Below are 22859 nucleotides of genomic sequence, written 5' to 3' on the forward strand. Positions count from 1 at the left end.
ATTATATCAGGTGCTAATCCTCCAATGACCACACAGGTCATAACACGTGTCCAGAATTTAAGACGTGTGGAAGAAACCAAAGTACCTCCTGCAGGCAAAACAGTGGCCCTCATTTGCAGGGCCAGTTACAGAAGCATTTTCTCTCAGGACCCAGTGGCAACAATGAGTAATATGGACTTGATTTCTGGTTCTAAATGTGTTCCAACAAATCTGGAAATAAAAAAATGTCATGTCATATCCTACCCTCATATATAGAAATTTTCTATAAGATTTGTAAATAATATTTTGTTTTATAAATTTATTACATCTGAGAATTATAAGTCCTTCATAACTTTACAGATGAGTTTAAAAAAGGATCGATAATAGGCAGATTCAAACTATTTAGCCTATAGATAGAAAATAAATATCCTTTTATTATCTCTGAAGAAGATATGTAGCATTTTGATATGGAGGGTATTTTCCCTCCAGATGAATACAGTTGACCCTTGAACATTGTAGGGGGGGCGGTACCAACCCCACACACAGCTGGAAAATCCACATATAACTTTAGACTCCCCAAAAACTTTACTAATAGTCTACTGTTGACTGGAAGCCTGACTGATTACATACACAGTTGATTAACACATATTTTGAATGTTCTATATATTATATAATGTATTCTTAAGGTAAGCTAGAGAGAAATGTTAAGAGAGAATGTTAAGAAAATGTTAAGAAAATCATATGGAAGAGAATATAAATTTCCAGGACTGTAATTTATTTATCAGAAAAGATCTGCATATAAGTGGATCTGCACAGTTCAAACCCATGTTCAAGGGCCAACTATAATTGGAAAGGTACTTGAAACAGGTCTTTATAAAAACATAAATGTATTATAAATATACCGTTATAAACGATAGCATAAAGTCTAACACTCCAAAGGGTTCACTTTCTTGTTCATTAAAAAATATCATAGTCATACTTCTACATCAAGATTCATTTTATTTTCTCTACCATATAAATACTTGAGAATGACATTTTAGTAGTTCCCCACCCCTTTTTTAAAGCAGAGCAGTCAATATATGAAAACTAGTTTCCTGGTTTTGTCAGATGAAATGTGATTAGATAATAACTCTCAAGCTCCACTCAGTGATATTTATGTTCTGATTTGCTCATTCATTCATTTCAGCTGATTGGTCAAACACAGAATGTAAAACCTGGATCTTATTATTCAACTTATTAGCAGGAAGTTTGGGGCGATCTGAAATATTGTCTGGTTTCTCCGGTAATGACCTGTAAGGTTTTGCTTTGATTTCACTTTCAGGAAATGTAGGCTCAGAAAGCACAGGCTCAGAAAAGGCTTTTCTAAGATTTTCACTCTCTTCTCTGTTTTGCCTTATGGATTCTTCTTCTTGGAAAATTTTCTTTACCTTCTCCAGCACAGCATTAACACAGACTGTCTAATAATAAAAAAAAAAAAATATTTGCAAAGTAAAGTTTCTGTTTAAGCTACTGAACTTCTAGTAATAAGTCCAATAAAATGTGTAACATAAAGTCATCAATCTACTTATTCTAATAAAGAAGCACTTCCTTTCCTGGCACATGATAAACATCAGGAGATTGATTCCTTGTCCTAAATATATTACACCATCATCTAGAAAGAAAATTAAAGCATAGTATGCTTCAATAAAGACATGTTTTACCTCTCCCCCCCCAATTCATTAAATGTTTTTTATCTTTACTCTCGGATTTAATTAAATGAGACTCCTTTCTTCTGAATTAAATGACACATTTTCTGGGAGTTGGAATTTGTCCTCAAATGTGTTAATATCTCAAAGTAGGTTTCTTGTTTTTACTTTCTCCCCCTACGCTTTGCTTATACCTATGTGTACAATTGAAAGGGCATAAACACATTAGTTAGAATTTAGTAAGCTAGTTGATAAGTGATTTCTAAGCAAACACATGATCCATTTTCCCTCAAAAAATGCCATTCAGTACTTTGAGTGTCAAAACAAAACACACAGAGAGATATAACTGAAAATTGGGAATCAGTAAGAACTATAATGATGAAGATGATGATGTTGCTAAGTATTTAAGGCAAGCAACAAGAATAATAAAATCCATAAAATATGAGAAGACCTAAACTAGCTTATCTTACCAAAGCAATAGCTAAAGCTCACATAATAGGCTATAAGCTCTTAGAAAGTTTTCCTAAAGAGGGCAATAGAGAAAGGATTGAGGGCCTTGGCTGACCAACCTCAATTTCTTCCCGATCTCCGGCCTCCTCTTTTCTCAGCCTGCACCCCACTATAGAATGAGGGAATACCAGATGCTTTCCTTCATTTCCCTGCAGTGCGTATGTGGTCATGTGACCCTGTTTTAGCCAACAAGATAAAATATATCTGCTGGGGAGGAGGTCAGGAGGGATTTTTGAAAGTTTTTTTCCTGTATAAAAAGAAAGACTCTTTGTCTTTTGTGTCTAACTATCGCCTCCCCCTGCTTTGGACACTGATACAGATAGGATGCCTGAGCCTGAGGCAGCGAGGACCAAAAACGATAAACAAGACAGCACAGGAGAAAGATGGAAAGGCCCTGGGTTCAGATAACATTGTAGATCAACTGTACAAACCTGGGAACCATCTAACTCTAGACTTCTGATTAACTGAGATATTTAAATGTCTTCATCAATTAAGGCACTGCCAGGTATTTTTGGTTACTTGCATCCAAGCATATCCCAACCTAGAGCTATAAACCTTGAGGTCCATCACTTCCAGCTGCAAACAGCTTCATCCATTTATCCCCTAGTAGGATCATTTTCTATGTATGCCTTGTTGTGAAAAAAGATTAGGGGGGCACCTGGGTGGCTCAGTCTGTTAGGTATCCCAACTCTTGATTTCAGCTCAGGTCATGATCTCAGGGTCGTGAGATCAAGCCCCCTGTGGTGGGATCCAGGCTGGGCATGAAGCCTGCTTAGGATTCTCTCTCTCCTCTCCCTCTGCCCCTTCCCCGGCTCGCCTTCTCACATACATGCTCTCTCTCTTTCTCCCTCCTTTCCCCTCTCCCCAAAACAGATCAGGAAGCCCTGTTCTATTTGATATATTTCTTCTTCCCTCACCTACAAAATTTTATCTGTGCCCATTCTAACCACTTCTACCGCAGTCACAGAAAATGAAGGGTCTTGACTGAGGTCAGTATCTCTGTGTTTATTTTTAATCCGTACCCTGCCTCTTCTCTACAACTATTCCATGGCTTTTCAGCCTCTCCTTCTTGACTGCGTCTTGCCCTGAAACTTCTAATGTGCTCAAGTATCTTCTATCTTAAAATAAAAATCCCTGGCACCCTGTTTCTCTCTTGACTGCTATATGTGCTTGCTTTTCTTGATCAAACCAGGGTCTATATTCATGGCTTTAATTTTTATCATCTCCTCTTCACTGAAACCTCTTATTTCTGTCTTTATTATTCTATCACACCACCTTGAAATAGTTACAAGATGGTTGACTCCAACATCTTTACTATTAGATCTTTATTTTACTTGACTTTTTCTGCTGGTAATTGACACTTAACTGCTCACAACTTCCTGAGTATTTCTTTGACACTTTCTCTCCTGATTCTCTTCCTACTTTTCTGATTATTGCTTCTTTGTCTCTTTCATGGATTTCTTCTTAGCTCACCTTAAATGTTGCTGTTTTTTACATTTCTGTTGATTTTCCACTCTTTTCACTTCCAGACTTTTCACTCTTTCCACAATGGTTCCACTCACAGGACATTAACTTCCAACATATAATTATTTGCTTTCAAAATCATAATTCCAGCCTTGACCTCTCCTAGACCTTGGGTGCATACATGACCAATTATCAGGTCACCAAAAAATTGTTTCTAATACCTACTTAGAAAGTTTATAGAATCCTAAGTCATGTGGGATGATTTCAAAAGCCTTCAATAAATTAGAGTTTAATTTAGTTTTAGTCTAATTTGTTTTAGTTTCACCACGGCTATTTCATCCCACTCATTTTTTGCAGCATATTTGCATCCTAGTTCAGTTGATGTCATTTTTGTATGAGATTCACATTTAAGACACTGAGCATTTCTCAAAAATTTTAAACACTTGCAAAATATGTTTGCAAAAAATATAAGTTCTTTTTAAAACTATGGATATGTTTATAAAAGTAAGTTCCTTTACTTTTTTTTCAAGGATGTCTTGGCGATTCTTGACCTTTTTCATTTCCCTGTAAATTTTAAAATAAACTAGTCAACTTACACAGCTGCTCATATTTTAATTGGGACTGCAATCAATCTATAGATAATGGGGAAAACTTAATCTTTATTATTGTGTATCTCATGATAAAAAATATTAACAAAAATGTGTAAGACCTCTAACAAAAAAGCCATAAGAATTATTAAGAAAAATTAAAGAAGACCTAAATAAATAAAAGGATATACCATGCTCATGGATTGAAGGGAGGACTTATTCTACTAGTTATCAAGATTTATAAAGCTCTTGTAAATAATACAATGTTGAATCAGTGTAAAAATAGAGAAATAGATTAATTGAATAGAACAGAGAATCTATAAACAGACCTACATATATAAAGACACTTGATTTATGACAAAAGAAGTGTTCTGGGGTGATAGGAAAAGTTTTTTCTCCCCAGTAAATTGAGTTGGATCAACTGGATACCTGCAGAGGAAAAATTTGTCCCTTACTTCATACCAATTCCGGATGGATTATAAATCTAAAAGTGAAAGGTAAAATAATAAACTTCCTAGAATATATCAGAAGGAACAGTTTCATGACCTTGGATATAGGTCAAGCTGCCCTAATTAAGACATAAAAAGCACTTAATATAAAGAAAAGATTAATACATTGGACCACATTAAAATTAAAAACTTCTGTTTTATAGGCACTGCTAAAAGGGTGAAAGGAAGTCACAGAATAAAAGAAATAACCAAAAGAAGGTTTATGCATAGAGTATATTTTAAAAGTACAAATCAGTAATAAAAAAGATAGAATAGAAAAACAGAAGAGACTTTAACAGAAATTCACAAAAGAAGATCCCAATGTCCACTTGATGCATAAAAAAGGAACTCAGTCTGATTAATAATCAAGGAAATGTAAATTAAAGCACAATGTGATAATGCTACATACTCACAAGAATGGCTAAAATGGAAAAGACTGACAATAGCAACTGTTGGACAGTATCTACTAGAGATGAACGTGTGCATATTCTGTGGTCCAGAAATTTTACTAAAACATATGTACAAGAATATTCATAGAAACCATATTCACAATTGCCAAAACTGTAAGTAATATAAAATGTCAACCATAGTGTGGATAGTGACTTATAAATATTGAATATATATGTATTCAATCAATGAAATACTACACAGCAGTGAAAACCAACAACTATTGCTATAGGCAATGAATGAATTTCATAATGATAATTGAGCAAAAAGAGACAAATATAAAAGAATATATAATATATGATTTCATTTATATACAACTTATACTGTCTATGGTATTAGAAGTCAAAATAGTGGTTACCCTTTATAGAAGAGGTTCATGATTGTGAGGAAAGTGAGAAAGAGGTTTCTAGGATGATGGTTACATTTTGTTTCTTGATGTGTATGGTAGATAAATAGATTTTGTGATAATTCATCAAGCTGTGTACTTTTCTCTCTGTGTATTATATTTTTTTAAAAAAATTTAGAGGTAAGTATAAATGGCAGTGGATTAAAAGAAAATAACCTTATAATTTATAAAATCCTTTATATTTTTGTCATACTTTGTTTTTATTTTATTTTGTTTTATTTTAATTTTGAGAGAGAGAGAGAGAGCACACATGTGAAAGGCAGGGGAGGGGCAAAGGAAGAGTGAAACAGAGAATCCCAAGCAGGCTCCACACTCAGCGCAGAGCCTGATGCGGGGCTCAATTTCACAACCCTGAGATCATGACCTGAGCTGAAATTAAGAGTTGGATGCTTAACCAACTGAGCAACCCAGGTGCTCCTTTTGTCACACTTTGTAATGAACACTTTTGAATTATAGCACTTGCAATTCAAAATACACTAATATTTGTGTTCCCCAATATCATAGACTTAAATGATGGAATACTGAACTTTAGCCAACCATGGCACAATGGCTGAAACAAAACAAACGTAGCTAAGTGAAAATAAAACCAAAATGTTTTGACCAAATAATAATAAACTTTATAAAAATCATTTTATTCAAGTAAATTTATTTTTGGTGGATTGACTTGCCTCAGAAATGGGTTGATTTTATCTCAGAAAAGTAATTTTTTTTAGAAAAGTAAATTTTTAATGTAAAATTATTTGTGTAACAAGAGAACAGTACCTTGGTTTATGAATTTATAATATATCTATATCTTTAACATTACATGAAATAAGTATATTTATATCTAGATTCTAATAATTTTCTTAACTTACCAAATAAATTAGTGCTGCATATGAAGCATACATTATGCTAGTTAAAGCAGTCTTCGCTGGAAAAGAAATGATTTCAAACAAAGAACCCCTTCTGACCTGCAAAAACAGAAAAAGAGTTTTCTTATTATAATAAAAGTTTTCAATGTTACAATATTAAATTTTACAATGTTACTGTAAAATGAGAATTTAAATATTTCTTTCTAAAGAAAATCATCTGCTGGGTCTATCTTTTTTCACATTCCGAAAATATATTGGCTTATTTACTTATTAGTTTTTTTACAAAAAGGTACTTTCTTTTGCTATGACAGATCTATAAAAAATCTTGCATTTCCAAAATCTAAATTACTTTAACTTTTTTACATTTTACAAGTGTGCTCACAAGGGGGTGCCACTGTGCATGTTAGAAAAACAGCACTGGGTGTTAAACGCAAACAATGAATCATGGAACACTACGTCAAAAACTAATGATGTAATGTATGGTGATTAACATAATATAATAAAATTAAAAAAAATAAAAAGCACATATACAAACAAAAAAAAGAAAAACAGTCTTTTCTTTGTTCAAATTCCTGTAATCATCCTTTACTAAATTATTCACCTCTTCATTAAGCAAACAGCAATCAAAATACTAAGCATTTCCTGCAGATTAATGACCTGATTGGAAATGTTAATCATGAGACTGCTGAAGGCCAGCATTCACCTTAGATGATCATTAAGCTTCAGGAAATGCTCTGTGCTCACATCCAGCAGGCTTTTTTGAAACCGAGAAGGTTTACACCAATAATGAATTTGTCTCAGAAGTTTCTAGTTTCTGGTAATAAGCGTCTCTGCCTCAAACATAAGAGAATATATTTAGTTTAAGGGATTAGACTCTCTTTGAGGTCACCTCTGTTCCCTTGAGTAGGATATGAAAGGAGGGCCTTGGGAAAAACATTCCCTTCCCATTCAGCAGTAAAGTGGCAGTTAGCCATGCTCCTCTGAACTAAGTGCCAAGACACTCAATGGCTTCCAATAACTCCCAAAGGGACAGGCTGTAGCTAATAAAATCATGTAAATGCACAGTAAAAAATGCATAAAAACTAGAAAAACAGTATGTATGTGTACATTAAAGTTAGTTACGACATTGAAAAATTGAAACAATTGGTAGCAGAATGGTTAGGTGAATTAAGCTCTATCCACTCAATGGCGTATTGCAGCCTTTTAAAAGGTGCTTCTGAAGAATGCGTAATAACGTTTTATTGAACAAACGTTTGCATGACACTGTGTTCTAAGTGCCTGTTGCAGTATATTCAGTTTTCGCTCACTGCTGCCACTGCTGAAGGAAGAAGAAAATTGCCCATCACAATTTACCTTCTTCTCTCTTAAGTGATTTATGGAATGCTGAAGCCAAGAATACCATCTAGCCTACCAGCTAAGAGAGGGAGGCGGGGTGGGGGTGGGGGGCGGGTCAGGGGAGGGAGGCATTCCTTCTTATTCCTTGTCTTCCAGGCCATACTGAGTCCTAGATAGGGGAATAGGTAGGGGCAGTTTTAGCCCACTCTCTCCATAAGTTGGTCTGGAAAACTTCCCAGAGTTCCTGGCCTCTGGAAAGAGTTTCCAGGAACTGAAGCAGCTGCTTCCTGCTCTTTCCCTCTTGCTAGAAGAGTCAAATTGATGGCATACTTTTGAATCTCACTATTAGGCTACAGGGAGACAGACAGACAAGTAGAGAGCAGACGCTAGGAAAGACAGCAGATATATTCCAACAAAATGCCTCCTAGGAGAGTAAAAGATTCATGAGTTTGTGAATATATGGATGTGCAGTGGGAGGTCTATACTCAATAACTGGTAGGCCATATACAATAAAAATAAAAGTGGGGTCTGCATGCATGAGAAATTACTCTGTTTCTGTTTCACCGCATCTTTTTTTTTTCACATTTTGTCCTTCACCTTTCACATTAAAACTGATTACTTTTCAAAGTTTCAAAATAAATTATATATCTGATACATGTTATGCTTCTGAATGATGAATCTGTATATTGCCTAAGGGTTACTTTTCCACCATCTTAATGCCTTTAATAAATACTTGCTATTCCTTTAACAAATCATTCCTGTAGAAAATACATTTCCTCCAAAATTTATGTGGCTACTGGCAAGTAGCCATTTTTCAATTTTATGAGCTACTTCCAATACATGTTTTTCATATTATAAACCATGCTGTTTCATTTTTGGCTTGCTATAAGCAGGAATAGTGTATGATAAAACAGATAAATAGGAGAGATTTGTAAATCAAAGAATGTATTTACATCATCTCAACCAATTAAAAAAATTTTATCTGAACTTATATTAATTTTATTTGCATATTTAAGTTAAAAGAATGTTGATATCAGTATTATGCCCATATATTCCTTTTTTGAATTTTTAATATTAATATATATGTATATATAAGATATGTGGATATGTTATATGGTCATACTAATATCTCAGATATATAGATATTTCAACAGTAAAAACATTTCAATCTTTAACAAAATTTCTTTCACATAATTTTGAGTTCCACCTGTCACATAACTGTGACACCTCATCTCATAAAAGAAGTATCTGTGTTTATCTTATTTTCATTAAAATTGAGATAAATCACAAAAAAGCAAACCATAAGCAGTTTAGAAAATAATAAAGATCCACTTATAGATGACTCGAAGTTTAAAGAATCACCAGGCCCAAATTAGTTTTTGTTGTTCCCAAAACCACCTTGACAAAGGATACGTGGGGAGTAATAGAGAAACTTTAACTCAGTGATTCACAAGTGTTGCAAGAAGCACTGACTGGTTAATAGGCCCAGAAAAAAAGTATTTCCTGTAAGTTTGGAAAAGTTACATGACCCTGTCTCTGCTTGAGCAACCCACAGTATTCATGAACCCAGGAAGGACTCCTAGCAGTCCATAGTAAAGAAAGCTATTGGACTTCGTTTATCCCAGTATTACTATCCTGTAGAATATTGTTCTTGAATAAGCTCTTACTCACATGGTCCTATAAAAGCTTAAATGTCCCAATCTCTTGGCCAACCTGGAGAAGTTATGTCTTCAAGATTCCAGGGATTCTACTTTCCAGGAATTGTCCTTTTTCCCCAGGTCTTGAATTATACCACCCAAGATAACCTCATGGCAGGCCCATCGAGAACCTATAGAAGTTCTTGATATTTTTGAGGTTTACATATATATATTTTTTACATAAAATATGTGAGGTTTGAGTTTAAACTCCAGTCTACATTGACGTGTTGGGGGTGAGGAAGAAACTATACTTAGAGAAGTGTCTGATCTTCATCCTGAAAAGGGAGCACAAGTTCACTGGGATCCATGTAAATCACAGCCATTGTAGATGGTGAGGGTTTTCTTCACTTTTGCCCACATCTGGCCTACAGCACTCCACAGTGCCTGTACAAAGGAGAAACAGTCATCTCTAATGCCACTATAAGGAAGATTGTGACATACATAAGGAAGATTGTATCATAGCAAGAGCTCCTGTGGCCCTGCATTGCCCTGCCAAAGTCAACAACTACGTCTGGGAGCTGACGTGTCTTGGCTGAAGTCAGTGTTCAAGCTGATTATCTAGGTCACTGCAGCCTAGAGCAGCTGCAAGCTTTACTCATCCAGACAGCTTCTAAGGCCAAGCAGATGCACCATTCTTTAAAGTACTGATGCTGGGGATGTTGAAAATCACCAAGAAATGATCTAACCAGAGTTTTCCATTCCTGAGGCCCTTTTAGAACTAGCAGATGACTTGCTATACTCTCAGCCCTACATAAGCTGGAAGGGTTTGAGAAACAACCCGACTCATCACCCATAAAGACAGGTGCAAAGGGAGTCTCTTTTAACAAGCTGGAGAAGACTGACTCCAACTATGTGCTCATGTTAAAACAAGCCTTTAGGATCTCTTCAGGTCACTTGTATCAGTTGGGTCTTTGGATAGTTCATATTGGGCTCAATATCTTTGAATATGCTAACATAAATAGGACTTGCTCTAGGGCTGAGCATATAATCAGAAAGGCTTGGGCATATTGTCAAGGAGCTCCTGTAACAACATTCATACTCTAATTATCTTGAGGAAGACTATTACTGTATGCTTCATCTCAGACCACATCAGGGGGCTGAAATACTATCCTAGTCATAGGTAGTATCCTAATGAAAATGCTCCTCTATTACCTGTTCTTGAGGGAGCAATCTGCCTCACTGGCAACCTCAGCTACATAATATCAAACAGAGTTTTGGTAGAACCATTTAAGGTGCTCTATGCACACAAGTATCTTTCTGTCATTAATTATCCTCAGATCAGTGAGAAGTCAGACATATGAAGAGGATCTTTAACACCTTCAGATAGGTTAACTAGGCTGCTTACCTTCCTATATAAAGTGATGTCCTCCATGCATCTACAAAGCATATCCCTTTGCATTAGCAATCTCAGATTTCACTCCTTTTACCTATGCACACCAGAAAGTTCCACTTTGACAAAGGCAGCCTGACAATCCTTGAAGGAATTCATGCTGGAAGCCACTCTGGATAAGCTAAACTCTGTCACTATAGAAAGACAGCCTAGCAATGTATGTACCAGGGCTGGTGTAGCTCCCTCATGCTATGCCACTTATCTCTCTGGTACACTGGTACCCTGGATAGGCTCCATTTGCAGACCAATCCTTTGACCTCCACCACACCTCTTATATTACTCTGTTGTTCCTTTGACTCTCCAGGCCATTATCTTCACTATTTATACTTCTATTCCTTCTTCACTGGGACTTTTATATCTGAGATATGTTGTTTTCTTGCTTGCTACAACATAATTCCTCTCAGTAGAAATTCTGATTCTCCACCCTAGCTAATACATATTATCCAAGTAAAGCTTATTCCTCATTCCTAACCCCTAAGGACCCGGGAACATCTGACCTGAGACTGTTCCCACTTGTCTCACTCTAGCCATATGGAACTGCTTACATTTCCTAAATAAGTTATGCTCTCTCTGACCTCAACATCTTAATATACAATGTTCACTTCTGGGAATAATACTCCTACTTCTTCACTTGGTTAATAGCTCCTCTCTCAAGATCCAGTACAACACTGACTATTCTGTGGAATTATGTGCCCCTTGTTGATGCTTCCATAGTACACTTTGCACACTCTGATCATGCACCTGCTGCACTCCACTGACACTGCTTACTTGCCTATCATCCACACAGTCCATATAGGGCAAGAGCAAGACATCTATGAATCCTAGTATCTAACTTAGTGATTTTACATGTCAATGTTCAATAAATATATGTTGAATAAATGAAAAAGTAGAATAATACATCACTTCCAGAAAGAAATGTAACGATCTTATATTAAAATTCATAAAAGATACCAGATGAAAGACATCTGGTTCCAGAAGTAGGGCAGACTGAGCTAATGTGGAACCCTCTGGAAATTCTATATAAATACCCCTAGAAATGCCCCTAGAAATTCTATATAAAATCAAACTCCAAAATGTAATACAAGACTGAGTTTACAAAAAAGAAGAGAAGGAAAAAAGAGGGAGGGAGGGAGGGAGGGGTGGGGAGGAAGGAAGGAAGGAAGGAAGGAAGGAAAGAAGGAAGGAAGGAAGGAAGGAAGGAAGAAAATTTCCCTGTGCCAGGAACTAAAAGGCGGAGCAATAAGTGTGTGAGTATATGTCCCAGGAAGTACCAAAGAGAGTTAAGTAAAAGGAAAATATGAGTAAATAGACATAAAGAATAAAATGAAAATGTCCAAAGTATGTTTAATAGATACTCAGAAGAGATTAGAGAAAATGAGAAAGAGGTAATATTTGAACAAACAATGGCTAAGAATTTCCCAAAACTGAAAAAATTATCCTTAGATTCAAGAATCACTATGATTCACAAAAAGCATTTTGACAACAGCTAATAAAACTGAAGATATGCATCCCTCGTGACCCAGTAATCCCTCTTCTAGATGTATACCTGGAGAATGTCTCTCACACACAGATAAGGAGTCATTTACAAGAGTGTTCAATGAAATACTGTTTGCAAAACAAAATGAAAAAAAAACTGGAAACTAAATTGCCCATCTGTCCAATAATAAACTGTGGATAATTTTCTCTTATAATGAGATATGACAAAGAAGATTAAAATAATAAACCATAGCTACACATTCAAAAATGTTGAGTGAAAAAAAAGTTTCAGAAGGATGAGTACAGTACAATATAATTTATATAAATTTTAAATATATGGAGAATAATAGATGTATACACATGTAGTGAAACTATAAAAGTATGCACACAAATGCACACACATCAACCTCAGGAAAATGATTACCTTTGGTAGAGAAAAAAGTGGGGACTGGGTCAGGACATGGTTAATTATATTTCTTTTTATAAAGGAGATATAAAAATCTATATTGCAAAATATTACTACCAATTTACATTTGGATGAGACTTCTGATACACTATCTTTAAAATGTTTTGAAATATTTTATTGATAAGAATTTTAAAAATCAAAGCTAGATTCTAAGACAATTAGAGTAAGAGCAGAGGAGAAGAAATTTCATGGGTGTTGATTTTGAACTGATGTCACAGAGACAGTCACAGTCAGCATATGGACCTTAGGTCATTTATTCCGTCCCCCTGCTTCTTTCACCTCAGGTTTCTGGGATACATTATCACAATTAAGCTTTCAATTTGCCTGTGAAACCCACTGTCAGTTAGGGCAAAAAAGGCAAATGCATTGTGTTCTTCAGTTCTCATGACTGGATAAAAGGAAACATAAATTCAACTGGAAAGATGGATTATTTTCCTGCCACTGAATTTGCATGAGTACTGGGAGGCAATTCTCTGTGGATGTCTCTCTTTCCTGTATAGATTGGGCTTTCTGAGCAAAGGACATGGTTGAATAACAAACAGCTTTAGAAGCTAGAGAAGGTATATTCCTCTGGAGGGATCTAGAGACGTACTTCCCAAGACATGTCACAGGGCACTAAAGAGAAAGCCTTCTCCTTAAACCTTCTAGAAACATTTACTTCTCACCCCCAACCCCCTCTTACTTTTTCTCCCTTTGTCTCTCTGTCTCTTGTCTCTCTCTCTCAGGCTGGGCCAATAGGCCAGCACTCCTATAAAAGCTGAGTCTCCGAATTTCAGGCTCCTGTGCTGTACTGTGATGCAACTCACCACACTTGGCTCTTGTCACATTGCCCTGTGGGACCTGAGGGCTTAGCTATTGCTCTGACTGCTGCTTGGCAGTTAATAATAAACACTCTCTGTCTCTGATTCAAGGGAGTCGTGGGCCTTCTATCGGTGTGTGTGTTTGTACAGCTGTGGCAGGCTAACTTGTTAGCTCGTAAATAGTGTAAAATCTCAGATTCTTCAGTGCTGACTTAGCAAAGAGAAGCAAAAGGAAAGACTGAATGACATAATGGACAGTGTCTTTAAATGTGATTCCATAATACATACAGAAATATTCTTCAAAGGACATTTCTTATATCAACCCTCTATAAAAACTGTGGGTTAATGCAAGGAAAGAAACATCAAGGCAAAATGTTCATTTTAGCAATGTATTTCAGTGGATATTACACAGCTCAGCTGTATTTCTTTTTGACAACCTAAAGATACAGGAATAATGTTTATACTGCTTAGAGAATGCAGTAGGTAACAAACACAAAGCGTTTTTTACTCTTTCAAACATCAGGTATTATAAGGGAGCCTTTTATAGTTGCTATCTCAGGCAATTCATAGTTGAACCTATCCCATGATTTCTGGAAATGTTAAAAATCTTTGATTAAAGAGAGATTCCTATGTAAAGGATAGCTTGTTGATTTTAGCCACCGTCATCCATTTTCTCATCTTTTCAAAATAACCCAAATTTTGTTTGAGGATTCATCCTTTCCCCATTCTCTGGTCATGTGGTCTGGATGGAGCTCCAACCTCCACTGTAGGGAGAAAGCAGGCAATCAGGTCCTGGGCCAATCACTGCACGCCATTCCCCTGGTTTAGAGGTAAGCCTTTCTCGGAGAGTGAACCTCAGGACTTGGCTGGGAATACCGGCTCCAGGACTGTCATTCTTTAGGGCTGTAATTGAACCTGGAAGGATGGAGTCCTGGGCACAGCGGCAAATCATCTTGTAAGCACGAAGGGAAAGTCAGTGTGTGAATGGAGGCAACACAGAGGAAGCAGAGCCAGGAGATGGGTAGAAGAGAAAAAAGGAACCCTGAAGGCATCATTTGAGTACCTCCATCCTGAAGCCTTAGCAACTCCGGATTGTTCAACTGCAGGAACTAACACATACTTTTGGCTTCACTCCCTTTGAGCCACGGTTCTTCTCCCTTCAACAAAGGGTCAAAATGAGGCACCCTGGGGTTCAGGTGCCAGGCTTGCAGGAGTCCCGATCGTTTGTAACGAACATTTAGAATGCCTGGAGTAATGCTCAAATGGAAACCCCCAGAGTTTTAAGTCACAAAGTTTAGAAAAAAAGAAACTGGTCCTGAACAAGGTTTTAAGAGCTGTTGTCCTTAACAATATATAATAGAGCCTCAATGTAACAATGTAGAAGCTGTATTTTGAAATACACTAGATGTCAGTGGGTCTATCACAATGAGTTTATAGTTGAATATATTCAAATATGCTAAGTCAAACAAAGATTATCTTGGAACATAGCAAGGTTATGGGGGAAAAGGAAAAGGAACAAAACCATCATTTTTAAGGCTTATAGGATTCCTTTTAGGTTTCATATAAGTGATAATCTATATGTTGATATTTAGGTTGAACCATTTGAAATTCAGTTTTATAGAGCTCAATCAAATAACAGAGCAGGAAAAAAGTCCACATTACTTCCTCTTTCTGATTTATTTAAACTGGAATATATATAGTATATTGAAAAAAGACCAAACCATTCATTTCTTATCCGACTATTCTTGTTTCATATGTAGGACAACCAAATGTGCTACATTTTCAAATCTTGCAATTTCAAAACAGTTTCTAAAAAAAAGAGTCCATATCTTGTGCAAATGTTAATATTCACTCACCTGCACGTTATAGAGGGGTTGCTTCGGTGCATTAACTTCCCTCAGCAAACGATGTGATATGTCCCTTAACTCTAGAAGTCTACAAGCAAGCTGAGGCTGCAGAAGTTTGGCCACTGATTTGGAAGATCTGGATATGCTGTTTAATCCTTGAATTAATGTTCCTCGGTTGATCCTCGCTAAGGTGACAGCCATTCTGATTTTGGATGGTTTCTGCATGGGTTCTCTTTTCTGGAAAATAAGCCTCTAAAAAATGAGTGATGTGTGATTCTCCTGTGAATTATTACAATCTCCTTCAGACCGAGACCAAGTAGCACATAACAGCATATTATGCACAGTCCTATGCATATACTCAGTGTCCAATAATTATATCCCACCCCCACATACCTAAACTTTTCAATAAATGTATGATTTTTGCCTTAGCATAAATATCCAGAATTTAAGTTACTAGCCAAAAATCTAAATTTTTCATTTTTCTCTCTAGGTTTCTTTATTTTTGCATTGATTTTTTTAAAGAGCACTTTCAAAAGTAAGCAGTTCTTATTCAAATATTACTCAATGTTTGAATTATTTGAACAATAATTCTTATTCAAAACTGTTACAAATATTTTCCCAGTTTATTTAAAAAATTTAAATAATAAAGCATTCATATATAATGCATGGTACAATTAAAAACTAAATAAAACAAATTCCCTATATATTAATTAACAAACTTAAGAAACTTTTACTTCTAAAAACTTCAAAACTTGTGAGCATTCTGAAAGAAAAAATTTGTGGCATTAGCAAAATATATGACATGTAGATCTTTCCCTGCTATACCAGAAAGTGAACCACAGAGAAATTACTTACAATGTGGTTAGACGGCATTCCAGGCAACAACAAGTATAGTTGCCATTATTCATTTAAGCAATTTTATGGCCTATTCTGGCTTTTTCATATATGACTTGGGGGAAACTAATGGTTTATAACACAAGAAGCAACTTTGAGTCTCTATTTATTGAATCCAAATATGTAAGTACAAAACATCTTTTAGATGGATTGTTTTGGTCTACAATGAGCAGCATATATTTGCTTAAGAGCTAGTGTACTGTATATTTACTTTAAATGCCTCAACTGTTATCCTGAAGAAATAAATTATTGCTGTTTTTGTCATTAAAGTTCAATGCTTCTCTTACTGTTTTAATATTCGTGACCGGAAATAACCAAAAAGTGTACTAGCCTTTCAGCGAGGATGTACATCTGCAGCATCAGTCAATTAAGCGTCTGCCTTTGGCTCAGGTCATGATCTCAGAGTGTTGGGTTGAGCCCCTAGTTGGGCTCCCTGCTTAACGGGGAACCTGCTTCTCCCCTTCCCCTGCCGCTGCTCATGCTCTCTCTGGCTATCTCTCTCTCTCTTTCTCCCTCTCTCAAATAAATAAAATCTTTAAAAAAAATAAATATTTGCCTCTATAGAGAATAAGACTATCTGTAATTGATAATGATGAATCAAAACTTTCCTGTAGGATCATATAATTTGTGTTGACAAAAATACAGCATTTATGATAAACAATATTTTTAAAAATTCAGGTGTGCATTAAAATAATGCTTCAGTGCACTTTGTATTATATTTCTCATTTTAATATTGTCATAAACTCATAGCTTTTTCCAACAGACTCAACTTGTTCCTAGTTAATATCATCTTTGTTTCCTTTTAATACTGAAATCGTTACAATTTGATGACTGTGCTTGCCTTCATGGTTTTTTTTTTTTTTTAAGATTTCATTTATTCATTTGAGAGAGAGAGAGCACAAGCAGGGGGAGCACAGGCAGAGGGAGAAGCAGGGAGCCCAATGCGGGACCCAACCCCAGGACTCTGGGATCATGATTTGGGCCAAAGGCAGACGCTTAACCGACTGAGCCATCCAGGCGCCTCTCCCTTCATGGTTTTTAAAATGCTTTCCTTTTTCGATACTTTCATAGATATGTCTGAATCTCTGAAAGAAACATTACCTCTAGCAACAAAATATCTGACCACCTTTATTTTCTCTGACACAAAACATACAGTCAGCTTGTTCCCAAGAAGACCATTTCTGCTTTCAGAATAGTATTAGAAACCAAATATAGACATTGAGGTGCATGTAAAGTTGTTTTTTGGTTTTTGTTTTTTTTTTTTTTGAGGCTCTGAGAACAGAAAGGAAACAACAGAGGAGAGGCCACTTACAGTCCTGGAGATGCAGAATGAGATTTTCCTCTTTAAAAAACAAAAATAATCACCAGTTTATAGTGATGATTACAATTCATTTTTTTTTTTTTTTTTTTTTTTAGTATATGTGCTGCCAAAGCGAGCACGATTCCAATTCACTCTTACCTTCACAGAATTTTTAAAATAGGCTCTGGTAAAAAAAAATTGTTAAATAAAAGGGTTTTTTTTTTCCTTTTCTTGAGCTACCAGCTTTTCCCTTTGTCTACTATATATGCTATATATTTTCCTAACAAGCCGCGCGTGTAAACTTAACCGACCCCAAGTGAAGAAGTGCTCACTTCTTCCCCTGGTTTTGCTGGACCCTTGTCCTAAGCATCCTGGAATTGGCTGCAAAATGTGCAAGTTTACATGATTCCTTTTGTCATCATTATCTTCTAAGCACGTTACCAGGTGTGAGAAAACCCTTCCCCTCCCACCTCAGAGACACACAACAGTAATAATCATTTACCACAAGAAACCTAGTGTCGATTAATCAGATTGTTTTGAGAATCCTCCAAATTTCACTCTTTGGATATATCCTGCTTTCCTGTTTTTTTTTCCTAGAGCCATACTCATCTCTCTATCATCAATTGTTTTAATGCTGAACTCCAATTTCTGTTACATTAGCTTTTTACTACTCTACATCCAAAAAAACCCAGCCTGTCAGCAAGTCTTATTCAATTCTGTCTTTGAATAGTCCTAGAGTTTGACCACTTCTCAATACCCCCCGTGCCAAAACTCAGTCCATTGCATTTATCCACCATCTCTTCTCCAGACTAGTAAATTAGCCTCCTCAGTGGTCTCTCTGCTTCCATCCTTGTCTATGTTCATTCTATTCCTCAACACCTCAGCCAGAGAGATACAATTAAAACTTAGATCCTATCTTGCTTTTCTGCTCTGCTGCTTCAGTGGCTTCCTAGTGCACTCAGTATAAAGGCCAAATTACAAACAGTGGTCTACAAAGCCCTACAAAGGTTGTCTTTTCTTTACCTCCCTAACCTCACTGTCTTTTTCTCTCCCTTTCCTCCCCGCTATTTGTTGAGTTTGTTAAGTTTACTTCCACCTCAGGGACTCAGCACTAGCTATGCCATTTGATTCTTCAAAGGTACCAAGGTTTCCTCACTTGCTTCCCTCAAGTCTTAATTCAAGAATTACTTTTTCACTAAGACCCTCTTAGTCACTCTACCTTAATGGTCAATTGTTTTCCTTGTTCCCACCCGTATTTCATATTTCTGCCATATTTCTTCTTCTTCTTAAGACCTATCATTAACATAATATATAGTTTATTTTCCTTGTTTCTTGTTTTCCTACTTGACTAGGATGTAAGATCTATGATAGCAGTGTTTTATATCTATTTGGATCACTGATCTTTCCCCAGTACCTAGAATAGTGTCTGGTGCCTAGTAGGGTACTCTATAAATATTTGTTGAAATGAATAAATGAGGAGTATCAGAAAATATAACAAATTAACATAGAGAAATAGAGGAATATACCAAATATTAAATTAGAAACCACCCTGAAAGTTTTCAATGTACAATATGCTCTGTAACTTTGACAATTATAGTAGTGTCCCACTAGAAACAACATGCCAAAGACAAAAATATAACTGAATTATAGAACACAATCCTACTCTCATCATATTTAGAAATTCTATACTAATAAAAGTAATTTCCAGATGTCACTGGTGCAGCCCCAAGAGTTTTGTCCTACATGTTTAAAAAAAAAAAAAAGAAGCCAAGAGAATTCAGAAAAGTACATCTACAGTTATAAAAATCCAAAGTTTTATATGGATTCTAATATGTTCTGCTTACAACTCCCAATTTTATAGTATAAGGTTAAGTGCAAGATAATTACAGAATAAAACACATAATTGCCTTTCATAATTAAAACCACAAAAATTGACCCTATTTTACCACAAAAGATTTCTCTCATTCAAGTAAAGATCATCTAAATTAAAACTTTTTAGTTCCTTAATTGTAAAATACATTTTTCATTTGTTCAAATGTAAAAGTTTAGTATTTTTAAACTCTCATATGGAAATCATTTGCAATTTGCAAATGTAAACCTTTAAAAATCACTGTTTTTGCTAAAGGAAGTGGATACTGAAAGTACTGGGGTCTGCGTTGCACTGGAGCGTACGTGACATCAGAAGCCATGACCTCAAGCTAAGGTTCTAAAATTAACTTCCCTCAGCCCCAGGAAGAAAATTTCCTTCAAAATCGTTCGTCATAAAGAACTATTTAATACCCACTATTCTTGGATATATCCCTCTATAAAAATCCCACCATCACTCCCACCAAAGCTTTTATTTGTTTCAGGCCAACAAGATGGTCTTTTCCTAAATAAATAAGTGCCTAAAACCTCTTTAAAAAGTTTTAAATATTAACCATGAAATTTAGAGATTTAAGATCCAACCCAATTAATTAAAACCCTCCAACTATTCTTAAAACCACTCCTTTCAGTATGCTTGGGAATTATGGATCATCCCCAAAATAATAAAATTTGTAGTATTTACAATCTGACCTTTCAAGTATAATTTAGTTATTCAAGTATTAGCATTGTTTTCTGAATAATTTATTTTTGAAGTACAAGTAACTTCAATATGTTACGATATCCCCTAAGAACTTGGATTTCTTGCCAATTTCAGCAAAGTAAATGGTGGAAGAAAGAACAATGTGTGTTGAAAATGAGACATAAAGTAATTGTGTTTATATTCTTCTCTGAATGAGGTAAAGTTCTTTTAAGTAAATAAGTTCGGTGTGTTGGAAATAGGAACTCAGAGTTCTTTCTTTGGGATCAGAATATCAAGCTATTTCACTATTAAACCAAACTTATGGCTCTAGTGATAATGAGGCTATTCAGGGGGTAGGAAGAGATGAAGGGAGTTGTAAAGAAAGTTGCAACTTCTTAGATTATTAAACACAGTTTCTTTAATGTTGTCAATGGTGAGAGAATCACAACTTGGAAGGGGAAACAGGGCTTCCCAGACTGTGCCAGTCTCAGCCATTTCACATCCTAGACCAAGCATGGTCACCTGCCCATTCCTTCTCTAATACTCCAGAGCATACTCAAGAAAAATCTCCAACATTTAAAAAGACTCTATACTAAAACTAGGGGAATTCCGAAGGGGGAAGCAACTAGACACCGAATCTAAGATACAGATTTATAAAATCTGGTTTGTAGTCTGGAGCTTTTAAGCCTCATCCTATCCTACTTAATGGACCACCATTGGGATGCCATCTTACCACTAGGTATCCAGATATATACACTTTAGTATCAGCCCTCTCCAAAGTCTAGACCCAAGACTAATGCCATTGGTTCATATGTACTTGATATTCTGGGAACATGCTCTGCTGTTTCACACTTTTTGTCCTAACGGACACTGCTTCCTCTGCTCCTATCCACTTACCCTATCCCTTTTTTCACTTTGAAAATTCATATTCATCCTCTGAAACCCAATTTAAGCATCCTTCCTCCATAAAGCCTTCTCTGACCATCTTAGGTAGAGCCACTCATTCCTCCAAGTTGGATTTACCTCTTACCATATTCCAAAACAATTACTTGTTTACAATTCTGTCTCCATTAGATTAAGCTAACTGACTAAAAGCATCCTGTCTTATCTCTGTATTCCCTATCCCCAGTCCCAGTTAATAGGAAAATATTTAGTAAATGTCTAATGCCTGGTTATATGGATGAATGTTTAAAAGTGGCTCTAATATCTCTCCTTTGAAATGAAATATATAGACTTTGTGATTACTATGTTACTCAGAGAGCTTTTTTGTTTACTTCCAGGTTTTGGCTATATTCCTCATGTTTGATATGGCCAAAACTCTGATATCTGGATGAGGAAATTATTACTGTACCATGTAACTTTACAACATATTCTATTCCAACTGTGGTCTAGATGACTAAATATACTTTTCCATTAAGAGCTGTGTACTTTTAAGTAAATTAGGTTACAAAATATTACTTTTTCCTGATCAGATGTCTTTTTAGAATTCTCTACCTATTCCCTCTTCCACTCCCAATATTTTATCTGTCTCAAATCCTTTTGGGAACAGAGGTTATACAAAACATATGCACATATGCTTTGTTTAAACTGATATCACTATTTTCTTTCCACGTTAAAACATACACCCATACCTTATTTATCTTTCCATTATTATAATTTATGTTGGTTATTTTTTTTACTAATTTAATTGCCATAGATTTTAGTTAAAATATATCTAAGTATTTTCCTGATTTTTATATTAAGCAAATCTTAAGTAAATATAGCAAACTACATACATTGCAATTGTGGCTACGAGAGAGTTCCACATTTCCAATCTAACAACACGGTGATTTTCTTTAAACTTAATTTATCTATCTCATTTCTTTGTCCACCATCTTTCTGCTTTCCATAGACCCACCCACTGAGTAAGATTTAAATTTGTTCTTCTGAGGCAAAATTAATTTCTTCCTAAGCTTCAGGCACTGATCTCAAAGTCAAGCATTAAATAATGGATATGATATTAAAAATACAATATACTTTTTGAAATCCTTTTTAAAGTCATGAAATCACATTACCTGATTAGACTGTGATAATCTGAGGATGGTAGGGAATTCATCTTTAAACTCATCTATAAGGTCCATGATGACTTTCTGGATCCCCTCGACTGAGACAAAAAGAAGTTGTGGGGGGAAAGTTAACGAAAAACATCACCTAACCACAATTCAAAAGAACATGGGACACTGGGTCCACTTTGTAAGTCCCTGGGAAAGCAAGTAAACCCTAGGGGACTTTATTCCCCATTGTTTCCCACACCCATATCCCCTTTACAATGAGATTGCATATACTTCTTCCAGAAAAGTTCTTCAACACCTGCCCACATATCCACCCAACAGGTTTGATTGGCATGACAAATTCTTGCTTGGGTTCCAATGCTTGGCAAGTTTGCAGGCCAGGGCAACACTTGTCCTACTCTGCCATTAGTGAGGGATGAGGGCACCCTTCCACTCAGGAAAGCAGGCAAGGACAGAACCTACAGCTCATTGCCAGAATTCTTTGTTACAGCACAATGGGCCTCTGAGAGCTTGTTACAGAATCTTCTGAAACCACTCTGGCAGTGGAGAAGAGGAAGAATGTGTTTGAAGGCATAAGGGTAGGAGAAAGGAGAATGAAAAATAAACCATACTAAGGAGTTCTGCATTATTTGGAATTTTGA

At 35.9% G+C, this 22859-nt stretch overlaps 1 protein-coding gene across 2 annotated transcripts; it reads right to left on the reverse strand.

Moving 5' to 3' along the window:
• Nucleotides 1-1148: 1148 nt before the first annotated feature.
• Nucleotides 1149-22624, reverse strand: SPATA9 (spermatogenesis associated 9). Of its 2 annotated transcripts, none has more exons than XM_088023399.1 (5): nt 22460-22624; nt 22222-22310; nt 15438-15665; nt 6421-6516; nt 1149-1436 (listed from the first exon to the last, which is right to left on the reverse strand). In XM_088023399.1, exons 1-5 carry the CDS (start codon nt 22524-22526, stop codon nt 1149-1151), a joined length of 768 nt encoding a protein of 255 aa, XP_087879525.1. In that variant the 5' UTR covers nt 22527-22624. The 2 variants fall into 2 exon arrangements, with proteins under 2 accessions (XP_087879525.1, XP_027945103.1); XM_028089302.2 differs by having other exon boundaries at nt 22492-22552.
• Between the last annotated feature and the right edge of the window lie 235 nt (nt 22625-22859).

This window comes from Eumetopias jubatus, unplaced genomic scaffold (assembly GCF_037043125.1).
Source record: "Eumetopias jubatus isolate StellerSeaLion01/CBP00866 unplaced genomic scaffold, mEumJub1_p1.0 scaffold_5, whole genome shotgun sequence".
NCBI lineage: Eukaryota > Metazoa > Chordata > Mammalia > Carnivora > Otariidae > Eumetopias > Eumetopias jubatus.

Coding starts and splice junctions, on each gene's coding strand:
- SPATA9 (XM_088023399.1), bottom strand. CDS start 22,526: ATGTGGGCAGGTGTTGAAGAACTTTTCTGGAAGAAGTATATGCAATCT. Junction 15,666..22,221: donor GATTATCACAGTCTAATCAG/GTAATGTGATTT, acceptor CTTATTTTCCAG/AAAAGAGAACCCATGCAGAA. Junction 1,437..6,420: donor ATGCAGCACTAATTTATTTG/GTAAGTTAAGAA, acceptor TTTTATTATTAG/ACAGTCTGTGTTAATGCTGT.